Source organism: Trachurus japonicus, chromosome 15, assembly GCF_045865225.1.
Source record: "Trachurus japonicus isolate A0001 chromosome 15, Traja_1.0".
NCBI lineage: Eukaryota > Metazoa > Chordata > Actinopteri > Carangiformes > Carangidae > Trachurus > Trachurus japonicus.
The window spans coordinates 19,312,119-19,331,038 of NC_140921.1; the positions used below are offsets into that span (position 1 = coordinate 19,312,119).

The 18,920-nt window shown below is 40.3% G+C and overlaps 4 protein-coding genes across 7 annotated transcripts in view; 2 read left to right on the forward strand and 2 right to left on the reverse strand.

Moving 5' to 3' along the window:
• The window catches only part of dst (dystonin), a 100,440-nt gene extending 99,859 nt beyond the window's left edge, over nucleotides 1–581 (reverse strand). Inside the window, exon 1 of the mRNA XM_085800261.1 lies at nucleotides 247–581. Within this exon, the coding sequence (XP_085656387.1) occupies nucleotides 247–430 (184 nt within the window). The 5' untranslated portion in view covers nucleotides 431–581. The remainder of the gene's footprint in view (nucleotides 1–246) is intronic.
• Nucleotides 582–2,366: 1,785 nt separating this feature from the next.
• On the forward strand, nucleotides 2,367–8,582 carry znf451 (zinc finger protein 451). Of its 3 annotated transcripts, none has more exons than XM_085800264.1 (12): nucleotides 2,367–2,477; nucleotides 3,481–3,562; nucleotides 3,936–4,019; nucleotides 4,118–4,231; nucleotides 4,949–5,054; nucleotides 5,283–5,433; nucleotides 5,531–5,657; nucleotides 5,778–5,937; nucleotides 6,052–6,199; nucleotides 6,305–7,782; nucleotides 8,136–8,201; nucleotides 8,434–8,582. In XM_085800264.1, exons 2-12 carry the CDS (start codon nucleotides 3,485–3,487, stop codon nucleotides 8,472–8,474), a joined length of 2,553 nt encoding a protein of 850 aa, XP_085656390.1. In that variant the 5' UTR covers nucleotides 2,367–2,477; nucleotides 3,481–3,484; the 3' UTR covers nucleotides 8,475–8,582. The 3 variants fall into 3 exon arrangements, with proteins under 3 accessions (XP_085656390.1, XP_085656391.1, XP_085656389.1); XM_085800265.1 differs by lacking the exon at nucleotides 2,367–2,477 and adding an exon at nucleotides 2,956–3,089; XM_085800263.1 differs by lacking the exon at nucleotides 2,367–2,477 and adding an exon at nucleotides 3,059–3,169.
• A 1,185-nt stretch (nucleotides 8,583–9,767) lies between these two features.
• On the forward strand, nucleotides 9,768–12,768 carry bag2 (BCL2 associated athanogene 2). Its single transcript, XM_085800268.1, has 3 exons — nucleotides 9,768–10,091; nucleotides 10,339–10,448; nucleotides 11,676–12,768. The coding sequence occupies exons 1-3, from the start codon at nucleotides 9,970–9,972 to the stop codon at nucleotides 12,068–12,070; spliced, it is 627 nt and encodes a 208-aa protein (XP_085656394.1). The 5' UTR covers nucleotides 9,768–9,969; the 3' UTR covers nucleotides 12,071–12,768.
• A 522-nt stretch (nucleotides 12,769–13,290) lies between these two features.
• On the reverse strand, nucleotides 13,291–18,871 carry rab23 (RAB23, member RAS oncogene family). 2 transcript variants are annotated; one of them, XM_085800266.1, is made up of 7 exons: nucleotides 18,504–18,871; nucleotides 16,551–16,789; nucleotides 16,167–16,252; nucleotides 15,751–15,907; nucleotides 15,580–15,662; nucleotides 15,389–15,481; nucleotides 13,291–15,307 (listed from the first exon to the last, which is right to left on the reverse strand). In XM_085800266.1, exons 2-7 carry the CDS (start codon nucleotides 16,703–16,705, stop codon nucleotides 15,174–15,176), a joined length of 708 nt encoding a protein of 235 aa, XP_085656392.1. In that variant the 5' UTR covers nucleotides 16,706–16,789; nucleotides 18,504–18,871; the 3' UTR covers nucleotides 13,291–15,173. The 2 variants fall into 2 exon arrangements, with proteins under 2 accessions (XP_085656392.1, XP_085656393.1); XM_085800267.1 differs by having other exon boundaries at nucleotides 16,551–16,792; nucleotides 18,508–18,724.
• Nucleotides 18,872–18,920: the final 49 nt, after the last annotated feature.

Here is an 18,920-nt window from a genome sequence, read left to right on the forward strand (position 1 = left end):
ATTTGCTGTAGTCTATTAATAACTTCAGCACATTTCCAGCTAGTTTGACTAAAATACCCCCATGAGAATCATGTTCATTTGATCAGCCCAAACTGCAGATGTCTATTATAGCTTCACACTTTGGCTGCTCGGTACAGCAGTCAAGAGAAAAATACTTTACGGACAAATACAGAGGATATTTAAAATGCCCAGGGATGAGATGAGCTGGCAGGGAGAGGAGATGCGGCTGGCCTGCGCTATACTCACCGCGGCTCTTGGAGCGTCCAGAGAGCACAGATTTTATTGGATGTTTTCCATTACGAAGTCTCCGATGCCAGCAGCAGAAAAACAAAATAGTCGCAATAGTCCCGAGCAAAAGCAGCAATAACAGCAGCACACATTGAATACTGTACGGCCTTAGCAGCACCAAAAACGCCGCAGCGATCATCATAAGGCGAGATGTAGGACAGATCCCGCAGCCTCAGGCAGCTGGCTCCTTCTCCTGCCGCTACACCGCTGAAAGCTCAAGATGAGAATAAAGACGCTCAGCGACATACGTGAAGCATCGCACAGCAAACCGTGTGAAGTCCGTAGGTTCAAAGTAGACAGTCCAGACTATTGATATCATTATTGTGAGGCACAATGCATGACTCAGCAGAGACGCAAGTTTTATTTATTTATTTTTCCTAACAGGGGCAGGGAGAGTCAGCAGATTCATCTGAGCATCGCAGTGATGTGCTGCAGAGTCGACAGCACAGACGGATGATGCTGTAATACTAGTTATAACAAGCACATCAGGATCCACATAGACAACAGTGTGTAGCCTAAACGAAACCATACAGTCCAGGGAAATGGTTTATAGATAGATATTTTGCATTCTTAGCTCATGGTAGGCTATAGCTCATCTTTTACCAACACATTTTGATCATTGTAACAATAGCAATACAACATGCCTGTCTAATGCAGTTGTAATGTAATGTAAGTAGCTATATTTTGCTGTACAGGCTTCCTATATTCGTGTAAAATGTGGCCGGTTGTATAGTCACAGGCCCTGCAGCGAGGCAGGTGTTATGCACAGACACTCCCAGGATTAGGGGGGGAAATGGAGAACAAATCTATTCATAATCCAACAAGCGTTATGTAATTTTTTAAAGAACTAATGTCATGTGAAGTGTTCAGATGAAAAACTCAAACAAGCAAAGTGTGATGGATGAAAAACAAGTTTTATTTTCAGCTTTAAAAAGGCAATTCTGTATCCAGGCAAAAAGCCAGATGCTGCCATCAATAGGATATAACTATGTTAGCATGTGTTTAAATATACAACAGTTATCTTACATAAATTCTGTAGCAATTACAATACATTCAGTGGCCACTTAGTTGGACATCTACAAAATATAGCTAATACAGTCCAATTCACTTACAAATATAACAATGTTCATATTTTCCTGACAATGTTCATCACTGAGTTTGTAGTTGGCAGTGGTGAAGTGGTCAGCATTATACCGAGATGTTTCTACTGTTTTTCCCACTACATCCACAATGAGTGGGTAGAAACATATTTCAGTGTAATGCAGCACAGGTAAAACCAAGCACTAACAAGATCAATCTCATCAATAAACATAATTGAATAAACATATCACCGATAGACAGTTTGAACAAAAACCAGCTATTGCATGATATGTAAGGATATGGGGCAATTGAGAACTGGATAGCATTAGATTACATACAGTACATGTGTGGTGAGTTCTGGGTTCATTAACATTAACATTTTATACATGTCATATATCTACAGTATGGAAAAGATACACATTGTCATAAGCAACCAGACACTCGCATGAGGCTGCAGTTTTGCAGTTTCAGTGTTTGCCAAATGTTGCTTTATTAGTTAGTTTGTGTGTGTGTGTGTGTGTGTGTGTGTGTGTGTGTGTGTGTGTGTGTGTGTGTGTGTGTGTGTGTGTGTGAAAATGACTTTTACACAGTCCGGTCAAAGGAGGTTTTTGGATCAGATGTTATTTAGCCATGTTTTGTTGTTGGCAGTGTGTTACAACAGGCCTAGATAACAACAATACATCATGTACGAAACATTTATGTGCAAACATTCAATAGTTATTGTATGAAATAATCAATTATAGCCTATATTAGCCTACTGACTACATGGGGATATAGTTTGACATGTGCAATTATGCACTGTTGATAAACTTCTCAAATAATTGGCATCATCAAGTTACAGTCCATGTTTAACTATTCATCAGACTAACCAAAACATTAGAGGGAGTCTGAACAGACAAGTTTAGCACCAATTAACCAACTAATAACTGGACACGGGCGGAGTTTATCTCAACTGCAACTAACCCCGTCCACGCGGCACACTCCGCGGGGAAAAGGAGCGCTTCGGTGACATGACGTCGCAGACCAGACTAGCTAACCTGCTTTGATTTGGGGTCTTGTAGCTAGCTGCCTGCCACTCTTCTCTACAGAGGGACCACCGGGAGTAAGCAGTAGGTCATCTTAATTAATATGTTCGTGTCAGTCATATTTCATTGATACTTACCCAAACACTCTGGTGTGTTGTCCTAAGTTTAGTTCAGCGGGCCAAAGCTGCTGCAACTGCAAACGCCAGAGAGCTAACATTAGCTTAACTTACCCAAACTCCTGTGTCGAAGTGATGCACTGATTTCAAGATGTCGCTGCTTATAAAGTATCTTAACAGATAAGACTGGACTATACGAACTCAAAACTTTAATGGTGACCATCTCAGCGACGGGTTAGTTTGAGTCGCGTCGACGACATTACGTGAATATTATTGAAAAAGGAGTTACCGCGAGTTGTTCAAATAACTTCAGGCTGTCCAACGAACAGCCTGTGGCGCGTAAATATCATCCTCGCTGGTCCTTAAATGTAGTCTGGCAGCTCGGCGGCGCTCAATGCTGCCGCCAGTGGCTGAGGGCCGCATTGCAACAACACAGTGATTTGAGAGCATTGCGGACGGTTGCAGTATAGCTTCCACCCATCTATGGCAGCATAAAGAAGAAGCCATGTGAGCGATAGACGAGGAAGATATGCCCTCTGACCTTCTACTGGATCTTACATGGGTTGATCTGAATTTAATGGTACGAAATATTGCACAGCGTCCGGGAGCGAGTCGTGTTTTTGTCACTGCAACGCTACACAAACCTGACGTCGAGGCGAGGTCCCACTGTCCCTGTAGTAATTTGAGCAACCTTTCCTCACTAATACTACCAGTGTATATCAGATATGAAAGCGGTGTGGTACTTTGGTAGCTAACTTAGCTTACCGAACCCAAACGCATTTCCTTTCTTTTGTTTCTGGTCAACGAAGTCAAAATTGAACTGTGTATGTTTAAGAAAACACCACTGACTTGCATTACTTACCAGGTAGCCTATATGACAGGCTTTCAACTGTGTTTAGTGTTGTTTGTTGGAGTTGGAACTTGTTTCGACTTTTAGCCTCCGAAGTTACAGTAGTTGTTTTTTTCCACAGAGAAATGTCATCACCAGCTCAAGCAGACGATGATGAGATGGAGGAAGAGGAGGAAGAGGAAGAAGAAGTGGAGTTTGTATCAGTAAGTCACGTGTCAACTTTATCTGGTTTAACTGAAAATCATGAAATTTAATGGATAAGATGATCGATTGCATTTGTTTTCTCTCTGTCTGTTGACATTGGATAGACTAATTGTGCAATAACTGCAGCCTAGTTTAATGATTAGACTGGTGTGCCATTTTACCTAATTTCATCATCTCATTGAATAAAACATGCTGGTTTTAGTTCATAATTGCAGTGATGATTCAGGCAGATACCATCTCTCTTTGCAATTTTAATATTAATAAAGCATCCTCCTCTCACATTGCACCGGCCTTGCACACTCTATTTGATCAGTATATTGTAGAGATGTGTTTAATTACATTTAATGGCATGTTATCTCGTACTTGCTTCAGGAGGGCCCGATCAAACCTGTACCGGAATGTATTGATCTGCTGAGTGACAGTGATGATGAGGGATGTTCATCATTTGGAGGAGGGGTGAGTGGCTGAATAGAACATCCTTTTTTTATTATTATTAATTGTGTGAAAATCTGACTACAGTTCTGAAATTGTTATGCCTTCTCTTTCTGATATAGTTTGAAGATGAAATTACCCGTCACAAAGCACGTGTTACGTCTACACTGGACAGACTAGCACACAAGGTGGCCCGAGAGAAAAAGGAACGAGCAGATAAATGTAGAGCATTCCAGGTGAGGTCCCTTTGGTATAAAATGAGCTGCTGTCATTGGTTAATTGTCAGATTGTAATTAAGCTATTCATTTCCCTGGAGGTGTCTTTATCACACCACTGTCTTTACTCACTTCCTCTTGAATTTAAATGAAAAAAATATTTGTGCTCATCATAATGAGACGTTTTAACAGCATGTAAAATAAGAAGGCATTATGATTCAACTTTATATTTTTTTAAACTAATCAATACTAAAATAACTGAGTGTTGCCAAATTGGTAGCTATAGTTCAAATATTCTGTGGGATCTACATTGTCTCATACTGTGTCTACATTGAATCATCAAAATTGTGTTTTCATATTATTTCCAATAATGTTTTTCTTTTCTCAATTACTTTGCAAAAATCATCTTAATTTTATTTAGTCCAATCCAGTCTGTAGTTTCACTGCTGGCAAAACTTTCTTGACAATGTAATTACGGTAGTATCTAATTATAAGGCTGGATGTAACTTAAAATACTTGGGTAGAAATTTCCTGAGTGTGTTGTCTGGTGTATGGGGTCAGTTGAGGTCAGTTGTAATAACAGTAGTGCCACCTGGTGGGCAGAATGGAGAGAACAGGTGCCGCCTATAGTTCAAAGAGGAATAAACAAATACATGTATCATACGAATGTAAGGTATATGAAAAGAAAATCCAGAATATGTTCTGTTGTTGTTCATCTCTGTATTTTTTATTTTTCAGGAGAAGCAAATCTTACAAAAAGCTCACGGACGACAGGAGCTGGCTTTTGGTTCTCCAGTTAATCAGGAAGCAAAGCGCTGTGTAGACATGTGGTTGAAGATGCCAGGTACATTTTCAATCAGCCATCTGTTGCATTATCTCTGACACCCCCACCTGTTAATTTGTCAGAACAGGTTTTTTATTTTATTAGTATATTGTTTTGTGCTGCTGCAATTACCTACTTTCCTCACAGGGATGATTATTTCGTTTTAATAGATGCAACCATGTAAACATCAACCTTTTATGGTGCTGATATATATGTCAGCTGACCGTCTCCACCTCTGTGTTTATTTAGGTGTTCAACCTGGAACATTTGGTGGTGGTTTTGGAAGAAGGCACGGAACTGCTTCATTCGCTCGTAATAGTTCAACTAGACACACCTGTCCAGTGATTAACTGTGGTCGAATTTATGACAACGCATCCCTCCTCGAAGGGCACTTAAAAAGGTCATTATCCTCTCTTCATTTCCCTGCTGGTGTAATGGTTTTATCATTTTCCTGTTTCTTGTACAAACTATTTTTAAGTAAAATATCTTGTGTGCAGGTTTGACCATTCTCCGTGTGACCCAGCCATCAATCTGAGGGGAAGTGCCTGTGAGCTTTTTGCCTGTGTTGCCTGTGGTCAACATTTTCAAACCAAAGAAGCATGGAGGAGTCACCTTGAAACCAAGGTTTGTGCACACTAGACTTTTAGACAAGTTTCACCAGTTAGTTATTTCAAGTCATGGCTCACTATTGATTTATACGAGTTAAAAAAAACATATTTTAGACTGTTCAATTTTGAACCCTAGGTGTCCTCATCTGCTGCGAATAATCACACCATTGATCAGACCTATCAGCGGATTGTGAGCTTTGCCTGTCCTGCCTGCTACGTCCTCTTCAACCTCAGAGATGAGTGTCTGCAGCACATGTCAGCCAAAAACCACTTCACAGAGACACTCATCATGAGTGGTAAGATTTAATTTTCACCTCACATATCCATGTCTCCCTGAACTTAAAGAAAGCAATCAGGAGGTATGGCATGAGCAAGATTATGTGTGATTTATTTTTCTCTTCTTGTTAAAGAACCCAAAGGAAGAGCACTGCCTGTTCCTATCCCACAATATGTAAAGAAGTCTATCATCGCTTTGTGCAAGGATGTGGCGTTCAATGTCCGGTGTTCTTTGTGTCATAAAGTACTGATGTCACATCAGACCGCTCAAGCTCACTTTAAGTAAGTTTGCTGAGATAACTCGGACATGCATTGTCACATATTTATGTGTCAGACTTTCTATGTTTCTGTATTTTTACTGGTTTTTCCCTCATTTTTCTTTTTCAGTGTGCATTGCAGACAAGGCTGTGCGGTGGCCAAGGCTGATAAAACAATAGCGCAGGTGATGAAACAGCTGCAAGTGCGAGGGCAGTGCTGCCTCTGCCGTAAAATCTTCCTCAGCCAAGCTGAAATCGAGAGACACGAAGAATCGACCCAGCACGATGTGGAGGTCAACCAGACAATGCAGAAAGCACTTCTTCAGCACTGCAGGTTTGGTGAAATTCAACACAGCCAGAGGGATAAAGAAGCACAGAGGAAAAGACAGTCAGCTGGCCTTGAAACATCTTTCCAAAAAAGAACACGTAAGGAAAACACTCATGAAAATTCTCCAAACAAGCGGCGGAGGCAGAGCAGAAATCTCGTGACAGCCTGGTGTTGTGAGTGTGGTCTACAGTTCCCAGAGGAGGCCGCAGCCAGCAAGCATCTCCTGGCAGTGAACCAGATTTTCCACAAGTGTGGCGTGTGTGGCAAACTCATGGGAGAGTCTTCAATTACACACCTGCATATGTGTCGCTTCCATGGGGGAGCTCATCTCTCCAACTTCCTCTACTTCTGTCGGAAGTGCAAAGTGGAAATGCCTCGATATGAAGACATCCTGTCGCACGTGTCAGATGATCACAGCGGCCACACCTACTTTACCGAGGAAGAAGTACCTGAAGAGGTCGACACGGTCAGTGACGCAAAGCCGTCAACCAGCCACGAAGTACATTCATCCTCCAAGTCCACAGCGCGGCGGAACGCAGCAGAGCCGTCTCCTTCGAACGCAGAGCAGAGCTGGATGTGCAGGATGTGCGAGGACATCTTTGACTCGGAGGCGGCCGCCCACAAGCACTGCAGCGACGTGAGCAGTCACAGCTTTCAGAGGTTCATCTGCAGACATTGTCCTCAGAAGTTCTTCAAAGAGTCCACCGTGCGCAGACACTGCGTGAACGAGCACGACGGGGAGATAAAGAGCTCCCACTTCTGCGGCCTGTGCGAAAGCATGCAGTTTGAATCTGAAAGCGAGTTCTTGGAGCACTACAAGAACCTTCACAGCAAAGACTACTACTGTATGGATAATGCTGAGGTTGTTCAGCCGGCCGTCGCCGAGAGCACCAGCCTGCCTACGTGCCCATGCATGGGCTCAGAGAAGGGCAAAGACGAAATGAAAGCTACGTACACACAGTGCATGAGGAATCTGGCCTCTGATGGAAAATGCCAGTACGTGTGTACTCCTTGTGGCGTATCTGTGCCTTCCTATGCTCGTATGAAGACTCACGTCCACACAAAACATGCAGCCTTGAACCTTGAGAACACGTTCGATGTGGAATGCAACGCTTGCCAGGAGAGTTTCGAGGGTGTACCCAGTTTCCATAAACACTATCACTCCCTACACTGTACACTGGAGCCGTGCATGAGCTCCAGGACCTGCAAGAAAGACGTGAAAGCAGAACCCACCACTGTAAAGATACTTAACGCTGTGGAGCTCAAACCAGACAACAATGGTAAATCACTTCACGGCACATTTTAGCTTTTATTATTGAACTTAGCACACAGCAGTTCTGTAGTTTCATAGGTAGAGATAGAAGGCTGAGAGTTTTAACATCTACCAAGCCAACAAAGAGAGTCAAGCTAATGAAGGCTAATGACAGTAGGCCATAAATAATGCATAGCAACTGTGTAATGTGTGCTACATGGAAAAGTATAGAAGCAAATAAATCTGTGTCAAATGACATCACATTTTAGTGCTTTTGTATTCAATGTGTTTATTAAGTGATGATATGAGGAACATTGTTTGCATTTCTTTGACTGCAGATTTTCATGAGCCAACCGCTCTTTTCTGTGTGTTCTTTTACAGAGGGTTCAGATGACGAGATGAAGCAAGCTGTGTCTGTGTTCGACGAAGAAGCAAGAGAGACAGCAGGTATACCGTGTGAAAGAATGTAAATGTTTCAACTCAACATGTTAGTGCTCATGGTGTGCTGTAAAAGATGAATCTAGAAAGTAGAAGAGGAAATAAGAAATAAAAAGAAATGTGAACAACCACTTCAATGTTTTCAGTATTATTACAGTGACCGAGCAATCTGTGGTTTTTATTTGGATTTACTGTAACACAGATTCTAATGTGTTTTTTTTTTGTTGTTGGTTTTTTACAGAGTTGGAAGAAGTTCTTAAAAGAAGTCTTTTGGAATTCTAATGCCCTGATGACCTTGAGCACTTTTATGACAGTTTATCAGACATTGTATTGAAACAATTTGTATGAGGTAATTCTGTTCAGAATATATTAAATAAATGTTAGCTGTTATGTTTTCTTCATTTTTAATTGTTTGAAATTTATATAGTACAACACAGGCTCCACTTTTAGAGTTTCTCTCTGTTCCAGTTAACAGCGTAGCTCCCTGATCATACCGTTGTTGGCAGATCTTATGTTTTTTGATTTACACAGTCACCTGCTAAGAACGACACTTCAGTGTGTCGACACATGTGCTATAGATGGCACCGATGGCAAGATGCCGTAGCTGAACTTGTGACCGCAGTGCCAAGTGTGTCTCCAGTTGCAGTCTCTGTTTTCAGCGCAGACATGGAATCCAGTGGATAGTCTGCACCAGCTTTTTCCTGGAGTGCAGTAGATCATTCCTCTAAAATGATTTGTATTTGCTTTAGTTAATGCTAGTTAGGAGTCAACAGTATACAGTAAAGAGAGAAATGTGATTACATAATTTGGAGCACATGGTAGGCTACACAACGCACCAGAACAAATTCGTCTTCCACCCACTTGAAGATGACATGAAGATGAAGATAAAAGAAATTTTGGAGACATACACCAGAGGCCTGCAAATAGTTTTTTTGTGCACAGGTTTGAATATAAAGCAATTCTGGCAACAACTCTTTGGGCTCTGTTAGTTTCCTTGTGTTGCCGTTAACAATTATAGGGAGACTGATTAGTTTTAAAGTTGGTTCACACTGCAAATTGCCATTTGGATGCATTATGTGATGCTGCCTTTGTAATTGGGATATACTGCTGTCTAATGTATTCCCAAAATATTTGCTTTCTGTCACATCCTCTTAAGATACTTACCAGGTGGTAACAGCTTGTTTATGCACTCATGGAACAAGTTAAATCAGATTAAATCCTGCCTGGTTGTGGAATTTAACAGCTACTGTCTAACGACACGTTGTGCCACGGGTGTGAAACCACTTCAATTATCATTCAGCAAGTTGTAGAACATGGCAGGTGGATTAGGACAATTCGTTTAAAGAATGCACAAAATCTTTTTCTTATTTGACATTTCTGATCTTTATTTTGTGGATCTCAAACCAAAAACCAAAAATTTAAAACCCAGATGAGATTATTTGATATCTTAAATTAAATTAAATAAATACTGGCAATTGAATTATATTTGTGAACAAAAGTGCAAATCTTTATGTGGACCCTTTGGAGTTTCTCATGGACCTGTAGTGGTCCTCGGACCCCACATTGGGAACCACTGATCTGTTCTGGGCTCCTCGGGAAACTTCTGCGAGGAGCGAGTGAAGGAAGTCGCAGCCCATGTTAGGAAATGTTCTCCCTGGGGCGCAGCCGGTGGAGTCAGTGTCAGTTGGACGGCGCGGGGTGTTGATCGCACACGGGACTTACTCTCAGGCACGGATCATTAATAATAATATAAGAAGAGCAAGAATCATTCACCGACATGGCTCAAGCTAAAATACACGCGAAAATGAACGAGATTCCGTGCAGCAAGTTCAGCAGGACCCTGTCCATGGCAGACCGCTCCGGGCGACTTCTGGAAAATTTGGATCAGCTGGAAACAAGGTAGAGTTAAGTAACAGGCCTCAGCCATGTGCGTTATGTACAGTGCACTTGAGCTGTTTTAAGCACTATCGTGTTTACATTGTGTAGTTTTGACAAGTTATATAGGCCGTATGTATTAACAGAAAAATCACTATTTATATTGTTGTTGATTGTGATGATCCTGTTGTTGTTAAACCATCACCAATAAAACCGTTACTTTTTACAATAGGGCGTTGTGGTTGTGACCTGCCTCTGTCTCTCTAACCAGGGTGGAGACTTTACGCGAAGCAGCATCGGCCATGGAGCAGGAAAGGGAGTGCATCCTGGAAATGATTCAGTCCATACAGAACAGTCAAGAAATGCGTAACATCTGTGCTGGTGAGGCTGCTGACTGACTGGCTCCCACAACATAACATAACACTGTTACATAGTGTAGTCGATATGAGTCTGTCTTCCATTGTGTATCTTTGTTGTTGTTGCATGCTGTAAAATAGTGATCTGGTGAGGTTATGCTCTGACAGCTACACTGTAGGTGGGAGGTGGTGTTCAAAAACCGCAAGGGATTTAGAGGAGAAAGTCAACATGAGCGTTTTTGTACCCCACCCTAGACAAGATGGAAGTTTATAGTTTTCCTCCTAGTTTCCAGTAGGCTACTTGTTCTATTGAAGGATACACAACAGTTACAGTCTAATTATCATACAATATGTATCAGTAATAATTTCATGATTTCCCAAATGAAGGCTGTCCAACATTAATGCAGCATTGATCCATAAATATGATGTTATATATGTACACTGCAGTGATTGGGTAACCTTAATACCACCATTGTGAATTTTATAGGGAATTGTCTATCAATTTTGTTGAGTTTATTTTGTTTACACATGTAAGCACATCATAATACAGTCTGATAAAATGCTGTTTTTGTTGCACAAAAAAGCTGAATAAGCGCCTGCAGTGACACTGTTTAAAATGAAGTTCACATAAGGTTGAAAGTTGAATTGTAGCCTATTTATTATCCCTGAGGAGCAAATTGTTGTGCCAGCCAGCAGTAGCCAAATAAATCACACACAGTAATACAAAGGTACAGCCAATTCCAGATCTGTATCTCAAATAGATTCTAAACAATAAATCAAAAAGAAACTGTGTCCAATAAATATACAACAAATACACAAATGATTAAATATAAAAGGTAGAGAGATGTAAGATCCATGTAAATTTACAGTGAGTTATTAAAAAAAATAAAAAACTGAAGCAGGAAAAAAGGAGTTTATGCATCTTTGCAGTTTGTAGGCTACCTTTGACTGGCTAGAAGCTGTATGAACTCCCTGAACAAAGGGGTGGCTTGGAGTTGTTCAGAGTCCTGACCTTATATAGGTGGTGAAAGTAATTAAGTGTCATTCCTGCAATTAGGATTGGACAGCTCTGTTCACCTGAGTTGTCTTATATTGAGATTGAACATGAAAACTTGTTATGTGGCAACACAAAGCTATTCTATGACCCCTTAGTAGTAGATTGCAAGATGTTCTTATGATTGTGTCCATTACAGTAGCAATGTATTTTATTCATTTGAAGGTATTGATTTCTCTCTTGCTTCATGTCCTCTAGGGGAGAGAGAAGAGTTGGAGTTAACAGCAAACCGTCTGATGGGCCGGACACTGTGTGTGGAGATCTCTGTCGGCACAATCAGAAACACCACGCAGGAGGAGGCGCTGCGCAAGGCCACATCAATAATAGATGAAATAGTGAAAAAGTTACTGACTGACATGGACAGCGGCCGGGAGCGGCTGCTGGCCCTGCATGCTGCCTGCGTAACCGAGGCGCCGCCCGTCCCCATCGACCAGAAGTTTCAGGCCCTTGTGATCAGCTGTGCTATGGAGGACCAGAAGAATATCAAGAGGCGGTTGGAGACTTTGTTGAGGAACGTTGAAAATGCTGAAAAGAATATCAAGATTATGGATCACCAAAAACTGGAGGGCCCACAAGCCAATGGCAGTCAATAAGACCTGTCACCAAAACATCAAATGTGTCTTAAGCACCACTAACCTCACGAGAACTGTTGTAACCCTGTACTAACTTTAAGAGAGAATTAACATGTAGCATAGAGACGAATCACTATGGGTAAATTACAGTGATGTTCAACAGTAGGGCTAAAAATACAGTAAAGCACAGTCACGAGTGCACAGACACCAGGATTCTCCTGCACAGTGATTCTTATATACATAATCAAGTTTTACTTTCAAATGATCATTTATACTAACCAACTCAATATTGATTGTTGATTGTTTACACCCACCACACAATGTGTGTTCACATGTGTAGCCCACTAAAGACAGAAACAGATACAGCAGCAGTGGTTCATTGGAGGTTTTGTTCCTTATATAAAATGATAATACAGTGTTAATCGTCTACCGAGGTGAAAAGGAGTGACTTTATCTGTTACTATCATCAGGAACATCTGGACTGAACATCAGCACAGTATTAGCCAGATTAGGGTGAAATGATTGGTCATAATATTGGTTAAGGAAAAACTGCTCAGTGAACCCAGTGTTAAAGTGTCTTTTTCCGTTTCACTCACCTTTGAAATCAGGCACTTGTCTTGCCACAGGATTTTGGGCGTGCATACACCTACCTCTATGTGTGAAGGCAACACGAATCACATCAAGCTGTGGATTCAGTTCACATTTACAGCTGTTTGTAATGTTGAATTGTGTATCAAGAAAAGTAAATAAAAAAGGCTTTGTCTTCTAAGTGAATGTATTGAAGGTGGCTAATCGTAATCTAACAGTTATCAGCTGGTTTTTATGGAACCTATCTACATAGGTAGGTGATAGCACCCTAAATGAACCCTTATTTATTGTCTTCTTTCATCTATCCAGTAACCTACACATGTTCATATCAAGTCTGTATCTGATATTGTCATTATATACAGTAAATTTTCAAAATTGCGACAAATTATTGTTTAGGATATAGTATAGTATTTTCCTATATGTATAATATCAACAGGCAATGGTGAAATGGTGCTACGATCACATGTTGGTGTACGTATACACATCTTGGTAATAATGTTTCAACTCAAGGCCATATTTGTTTGAAAGAAAGCTATTAAGGATGTTAAGTTGAGTCACAACTCTGTCACAACTTGTTTCCAATCTCCACACCAGTCCTGTTACTAATAAACCATTGTGTTAACAGGAGTAGTCATTTGAAATAACACACTGGATGCCAAAGAAAAAAGTAGTTTTATTTAAGTCAGATTACCGTCAACCTTCCCACCAAACTTAAGGTGCACAGTCGTGTGGCACACTTCAAGTCGTGATACATTTGTAAACTGTTAAAACAAAGATCCAACAGTGAGAGTTGTTTTTGTCAGACTCTAAGCATACATATATCGTTCTGTCTATCTTAATGTGTGAAACTGGTTTGTGAAGTTGTGTGTGGAAAAACAGTAAGACACCTGAGAGACAGCACATAAGTATGGTTAGTTTCAATTTATGGTTCTTTTCAGATTATATGCCATCTTGATGATAAAGTGCGCTAAATCCATTCAGTCAAAAAAAGCAAAAAGGCAACTTAAACACAATGTTACAAGTAAGAGAAAGCTTGAGAAAGAATTATTTACAGAGTTACTGTGCAGGCAGTCATAACAAACAGCAAGAGTAGGATTCAAATGTTATTGATGGTCAGAGGAGGAAAATGTAAACATGGACAAGGCATTGTGGTATCGCAATTATGAGTGTTCACTGATGTGGAAAAAAGGCATACATGCATTAGTTGTCACACTTTCTTTTTTCAAAACAACTGCTGACATACAAACTAATGAGGGATCTTGAAATGTGACACAGTCTCAGTGTCAACTGTTGAACACATTTTAAGCGACTGCCAGGATTTTAACAACAGACTATGAAATTTAAAAGTATAAATTCAATCCTTATCTAATCCTCATTTCAAACTGGTAGAAGCCTCTAACACAGATCTGATATCAATTACAAAACTTTTTTAAAAGACAAAAACATGCATGCACATGTAATCCCAGATGTCTATGTATTATAATTCCATGTAAAATATTTAGAATGTATCTATCAATAAAGAAATGTCAATAATCTCAAAACAGGTGATAGCCACACTACCATATATTCTTTTGTGCTTGGTAAACCGGTGTCTTTCAGATAATGAGTTTTGGAAGGAACAATTATAAAAAGGCTTGATTGATGCAGACAAGGCAATAACATACGGTTCAGAGCTAGCTGCGCCTACGATCCAGCATTAGTCTGGGAGATCTTTTTTGGAGTGCCCTCGTGTAGTGAGAAGTAACTGGATTTGCTTGCATATTCAGGCACATACAAGCAGTTTGGCTGAGAAATATCCAATCGTAATGTTCAGCTTTTTGTAAAAACTTTACACCACGAGGGCAGATATAACTGTGCTATTCTTACTTCCTTTCCCTTCTCTCCATCAAAGCAAGAGCAGAATGATGTTAACAAAATAGTAATAACTGATAAGATACAACAGAGGCCAAAGGAAAAAGAAAAAAAATAATGCACCATTTATAGTGTTTGAAATGTAGTGAAAACTGAATACAAACATACTGAAACATATTCACTCAGCTGTACCACACTTTAAGAGAATCTCAGTTAAATATGAAATGTGTAAGTTGTAAACAAGTGAAATTAAGCCATGGTACCATGACTGATTGATGATTTAATGTACAGTACTACAAGATACAAGAGTATCATTAATTCAACCCATGTTTTATATCATCAAGACTTTGTCAAAGTCTGAGAAATCAGTCAATAAATGTGTAAAGAAGCAGACATGGAGGACTATTTTTAACAATAGTTGTTGATATTTGGTTATACATTGGAGCACATTCTATTAATTTCATGTTAACATCCAAATCACTGCTGTGTTAATATTTAACTACAGCTCAGATAAATGGAAATTTGGCACTATGTCAACACTTAAGTGAAAATATCACTCAACACTGTTGATTCATACAAAAATACTTCTGCACAGAGAACTCCCTCTGGATTTTATAGTGTTTTTGTCCATGAGACAATAGATAGAAACAATAGTGTGTCTGTCACTAAAATAAGATGCCTCTATCTAGAGAAGGCTGCAGCTTCCAAAAGGATTTTTACTCTTCTTGGTCCTTTGTTTGTTAGGTCTCAAGGTGATGACTTCTCTGCCGTTGCTGGAGCTCTGGTTGCAAACATTACTACTTGTGGTATTGAAAACACCTTTGGAAAAACACAGTACATGAGTTACATCACCTCAAAAAAAACGTAGCATGAAAGGTGATCTGCAGAAATCTTTCTTACCTATTTTATTGCTTGTTGTGTGGACCACCTCTGTCTCCTCTGCTGTTTGCTGTTTGAGTCGCTGAAGATATTTCTCAGCTAAGTATTTAAAAACTATAAAGAGAAAAACAGAAGAGATGTTATGAAAGGAATATTCAAAATGAGTTTGTGTGCTTTGTGTAAAAGTGTTTGTCCACAGTTAAGCGACCCACCCTCGTTGACGTTGAGGTCTTCTTTTACTGAAGCTCGATAAAATCGCAGTTTAAGCCTTTTGGCCAAAGCTTCTGCCTCCTCGCTGCAATGCAAGTAAAGAGAACACATTTACCAGTCAGTATCATTTGTCTCTCCACTGTGATTTTCACAGAAAAATAAAATAAACTTACTTTTTTATAACAGTCTCTTCCAGGAGGTCAATTTTGTTCTGCACTAGAACTGTGGGAATATCTCCGACCTCTGCCTCCACCTTCTCCCTCCAGCTGTCAATGGCCTGATACGACTCCCTGTCTGTGGTGGAGAACACTAGCACACATGCCTGCGCTCCTGGAATGCAAGACAACACACCATGACAACAGTTCACATTTTACAAGCTAGTAACTCCTTTTAAACGAGGACTTCATTTATTCCAATACATAATTCACCCTCTTTAAGGATGTAAAAACAAGCCCATTGGAGATTCACATTTGAGGTGCCAGAATGTTTGCTTTGGTTAAATGCTGTGCTGCCAGTAAACCATAAAACCCCAAACAAAACTAAACCCCAGCAGGTCAGTGAACCAAAGCAACAGTGCCAGGGGACTTACCACGGTAATAGGCCTTGGTGATAGCATCAAACTCCTCTTGCCCAGCAGTGTCCCACAGCATTAGTCGTACCTCTTCATCATTTACACTGAAACAATGAACAGGTAATGAGGGAAAATGTGTGTAATAATTCCTAGTTAGCATAAGAATATTGTACCCAGCAGCACAGTTGTTTCTTTCTCTAATATTTATGTAGCTTTCTCAAATCTGTTTTATGTGAGAACGTTGCATCTCACTGTTTTCTGGTTGGTTCAGTTCTGGAATGAATGTGCAGTTGTTGTCTCTCAACTTTAATATAACATTACAAAGTACAATATGTGTGTGTCAGAACTGACACATAGCAAAGAGGTAGAGAAATGAGAACGTGTGTGAAACAAGCTGCTTACAGAATCTGCCTTTCTAGGAAGTCCACTCCAATGGTCTTTTTGTAGTCCTTGGTGAAGATGCCCTTGCAGTAGCGTTGGATCATGCTGGACTTTCCGACAGCTCCGTTACCAACTACGACCACCTTAATGGCCACTTCCATGTCCTCCTCCAACATGGTGGCGACGTCCAGGTGCTTTTCTCAGTTCCACTCAGCCCTGGTAGTTTCAATTACAGTATGTGACACAGACATATACACCACCTGAAAGCATAAAATTAAAAAACATTGATGTTCCCTACCTTTATAGGTTGGTACAACAGAAACAAATGTTTATGTTTTATGTGTAGTCCAAGAGTGTGAGGCTTCTATTGGATCCACTGTGTTAATAAGATATTAACAAAATTACAAGAGCATAAAGCAACAGCCTCTTTGGTTTAGTCAACAGACAAAACTTTAAAATAATCCAAATTAAAATTTGAATGGCTCACCCAATTTGAAATTTCACAACTTTTGCGACCACATGTTTCCATAAATATATAATTAAGGACAAGGTACACTCTAATAAATGACTTTATATACACAATAACTGAAATCGCCCATTTAACTATTATGTGTGTACTCAAACTGAACAAACAGTTGTAAATTTTACAGGGAACTCTTATGGAGTGGCTGTGCAACGTGTTTATTCTTCCATTAGCACTGAATGCAGCAGACTCTGCATAGCAACGGGGTCCTCCACAGTTATATGTGTGGAACAGCTGAGTGCGATGCTAAACAACATATTGTGGGAAAGCTGTTCCCAATGGACACAGACAACCTACTGTGTGACTGTGGTGTCCAACAGCCTGTCTGACTGTCACAATATGTATTGCAGCAGAAAACATTATTCAACAACCATAATTGAGCTGCCTGATGCAGCTGTTGTTATAACACACGTTCAAAACATGGCTTAGAATAAAAACAGCCAGCTCTTTATTTGTACAGTCCTCTCCGGTTAATACAACGCACTTGATCCAAAACAGGATCTGGTCTTTCTTTTAACCTGCCATCTCACCAGCAAGTTGTATATTTGCAGTTCTTCATATCTCAGTCTAATCATTTCTAGAAAGTGGTTCAAAGTGGGTTACACTTGAAGAAGAGTTGACCACTAGTCTTAACTGTCTGTTCACACACAACACAATGAAATGAGTTTCAACATCATACTATCAATGTCAATAATAACGCTGTTCAGTGACATATTGGTATCACTGTGAGTGAGATATAATCAATATAAAGCAGTAAATCTGACAACAGTCTGTGATTTTAAAAAACAAACAAAAAACAGCTGAAAACTACAATTAGAGTGACACACCTTATACCTCCACACATGACTATACTTCCCAAGGTCTTCTTCACATGTTGCCTACTAATATGAAATCATAATCCCAGTCATGCCATGTTTCTTGTAAAGCAAACAATCTAAACTACACTCCTATTTTTTTTTACATGATAAATCAGCAGGGCTGGGTATCCTGTGCATTACAGTGCACAATTTGCACATACTAAAAAACAACAACTCTGTTAACTATGTAGGGGATGATACACCTCCCTCCAAGTCAGTGAGTCATCTTCAGACTCACCGTTACTTCATCCAGGCCTCAAGGCGGGGCATTGTTAAAAGCAATAATTTTAGGCACAAGGACAACAGATGGTTTAAGATGTAACAACTCATTTTTCTATATTTACCGTTACTGTAGGTGACATGTATATTCCCAAAGTCTGTGAGTGGAGTTAAGTTGATAGTAAACTTTCCAATGTTTTTTATTGGCCCAAATCAGACTCCCTCGCCCTCAAGACATGACCTGTTGAATGGCAGCTGTTGAGACCCGAGCAGCTGCTGGTGTTTTCCCTTAAAGCTGAATGAAGCGACCGATGATGCTGACCGGTGAAAATTATTAAAAGCTAGCAAACCCAGCGAATGGGTAAAATTTCTTACCTGTTAAAATCACGTATCGACTCACCCGTTGTCCGTCAACATTAGATGAGCTAACCAGCCAGTGAACCCACAATCACATATCTGCAGCCTCTCCTTGCTCGTCTCTGAGACAAGAGGAGACGCTAATGACTCTGGTGCTAAGGTTACCTAGCTAAGGTTAGCCACTTTTCCTAAAGAAAACCAGCTCCTGCTCCGCCCGTTAATGATATCCAGCTAATGCCTCACAGAGCCAGTGGGTTTCGCTTCAAAGAGGCAGATAAACGACGACAAGTGTGTACAAATCTGTGACATTTAAGGAATGAAGATAACTGTCTATCGGCATTACTGTCTATCGGTGAGCCTACGTCTCAGCTAACTACGTTGCGCATGAGAGTAGCTCAGCTAGCCTGGCAACTGGCTAGCTCGCTAATGTTTGTT

What these genes read in the sequence shown, in the direction of transcription:
- rab23 (XM_085800266.1), bottom strand. Translation starts at nt 16,705, where the DNA reads ATGTTGGAGGAGGACATGGAAGTGGCCATTAAGGTGGTCGTAGTTGGT. An exon ending in TTCCTAGAAAGGCAGATTCT is followed by an intron (nt 16,253 to 16,550) that starts GTAAGCAGCTTG and finishes TCATTGTTTCAG; the next exon opens with TGTAAATGATGAAGAGGTAC. An exon ending in CACCAAGGCCTATTACCGTG is followed by an intron (nt 15,908 to 16,166) that starts GTAAGTCCCCTG and finishes CTTGCATTCCAG; the next exon opens with GAGCGCAGGCATGTGTGCTA.
- znf451 (XM_085800263.1), top strand. Translation starts at nt 3,087, where the DNA reads ATGGTACGAAATATTGCACAGCGTCCGGGAGCGAGTCGTGTTTTTGTC. An exon ending in ATAAATGTAGAGCATTCCAG is followed by an intron (nt 4,232 to 4,948) that starts GTGAGGTCCCTT and finishes TTTATTTTTCAG; the next exon opens with GAGAAGCAAATCTTACAAAA. An exon ending in AGAGACACTCATCATGAGTG is followed by an intron (nt 5,938 to 6,051) that starts GTAAGATTTAAT and finishes TTCTTGTTAAAG; the next exon opens with AACCCAAAGGAAGAGCACTG.
- bag2 (XM_085800268.1), top strand. Translation starts at nt 9,970, where the DNA reads ATGGCTCAAGCTAAAATACACGCGAAAATGAACGAGATTCCGTGCAGC. An exon ending in TTGGATCAGCTGGAAACAAG is followed by an intron (nt 10,092 to 10,338) that starts GTAGAGTTAAGT and finishes CTCTCTAACCAG; the next exon opens with GGTGGAGACTTTACGCGAAG. An exon ending in AATGCGTAACATCTGTGCTG is followed by an intron (nt 10,449 to 11,675) that starts GTGAGGCTGCTG and finishes CATGTCCTCTAG; the next exon opens with GGGAGAGAGAAGAGTTGGAG.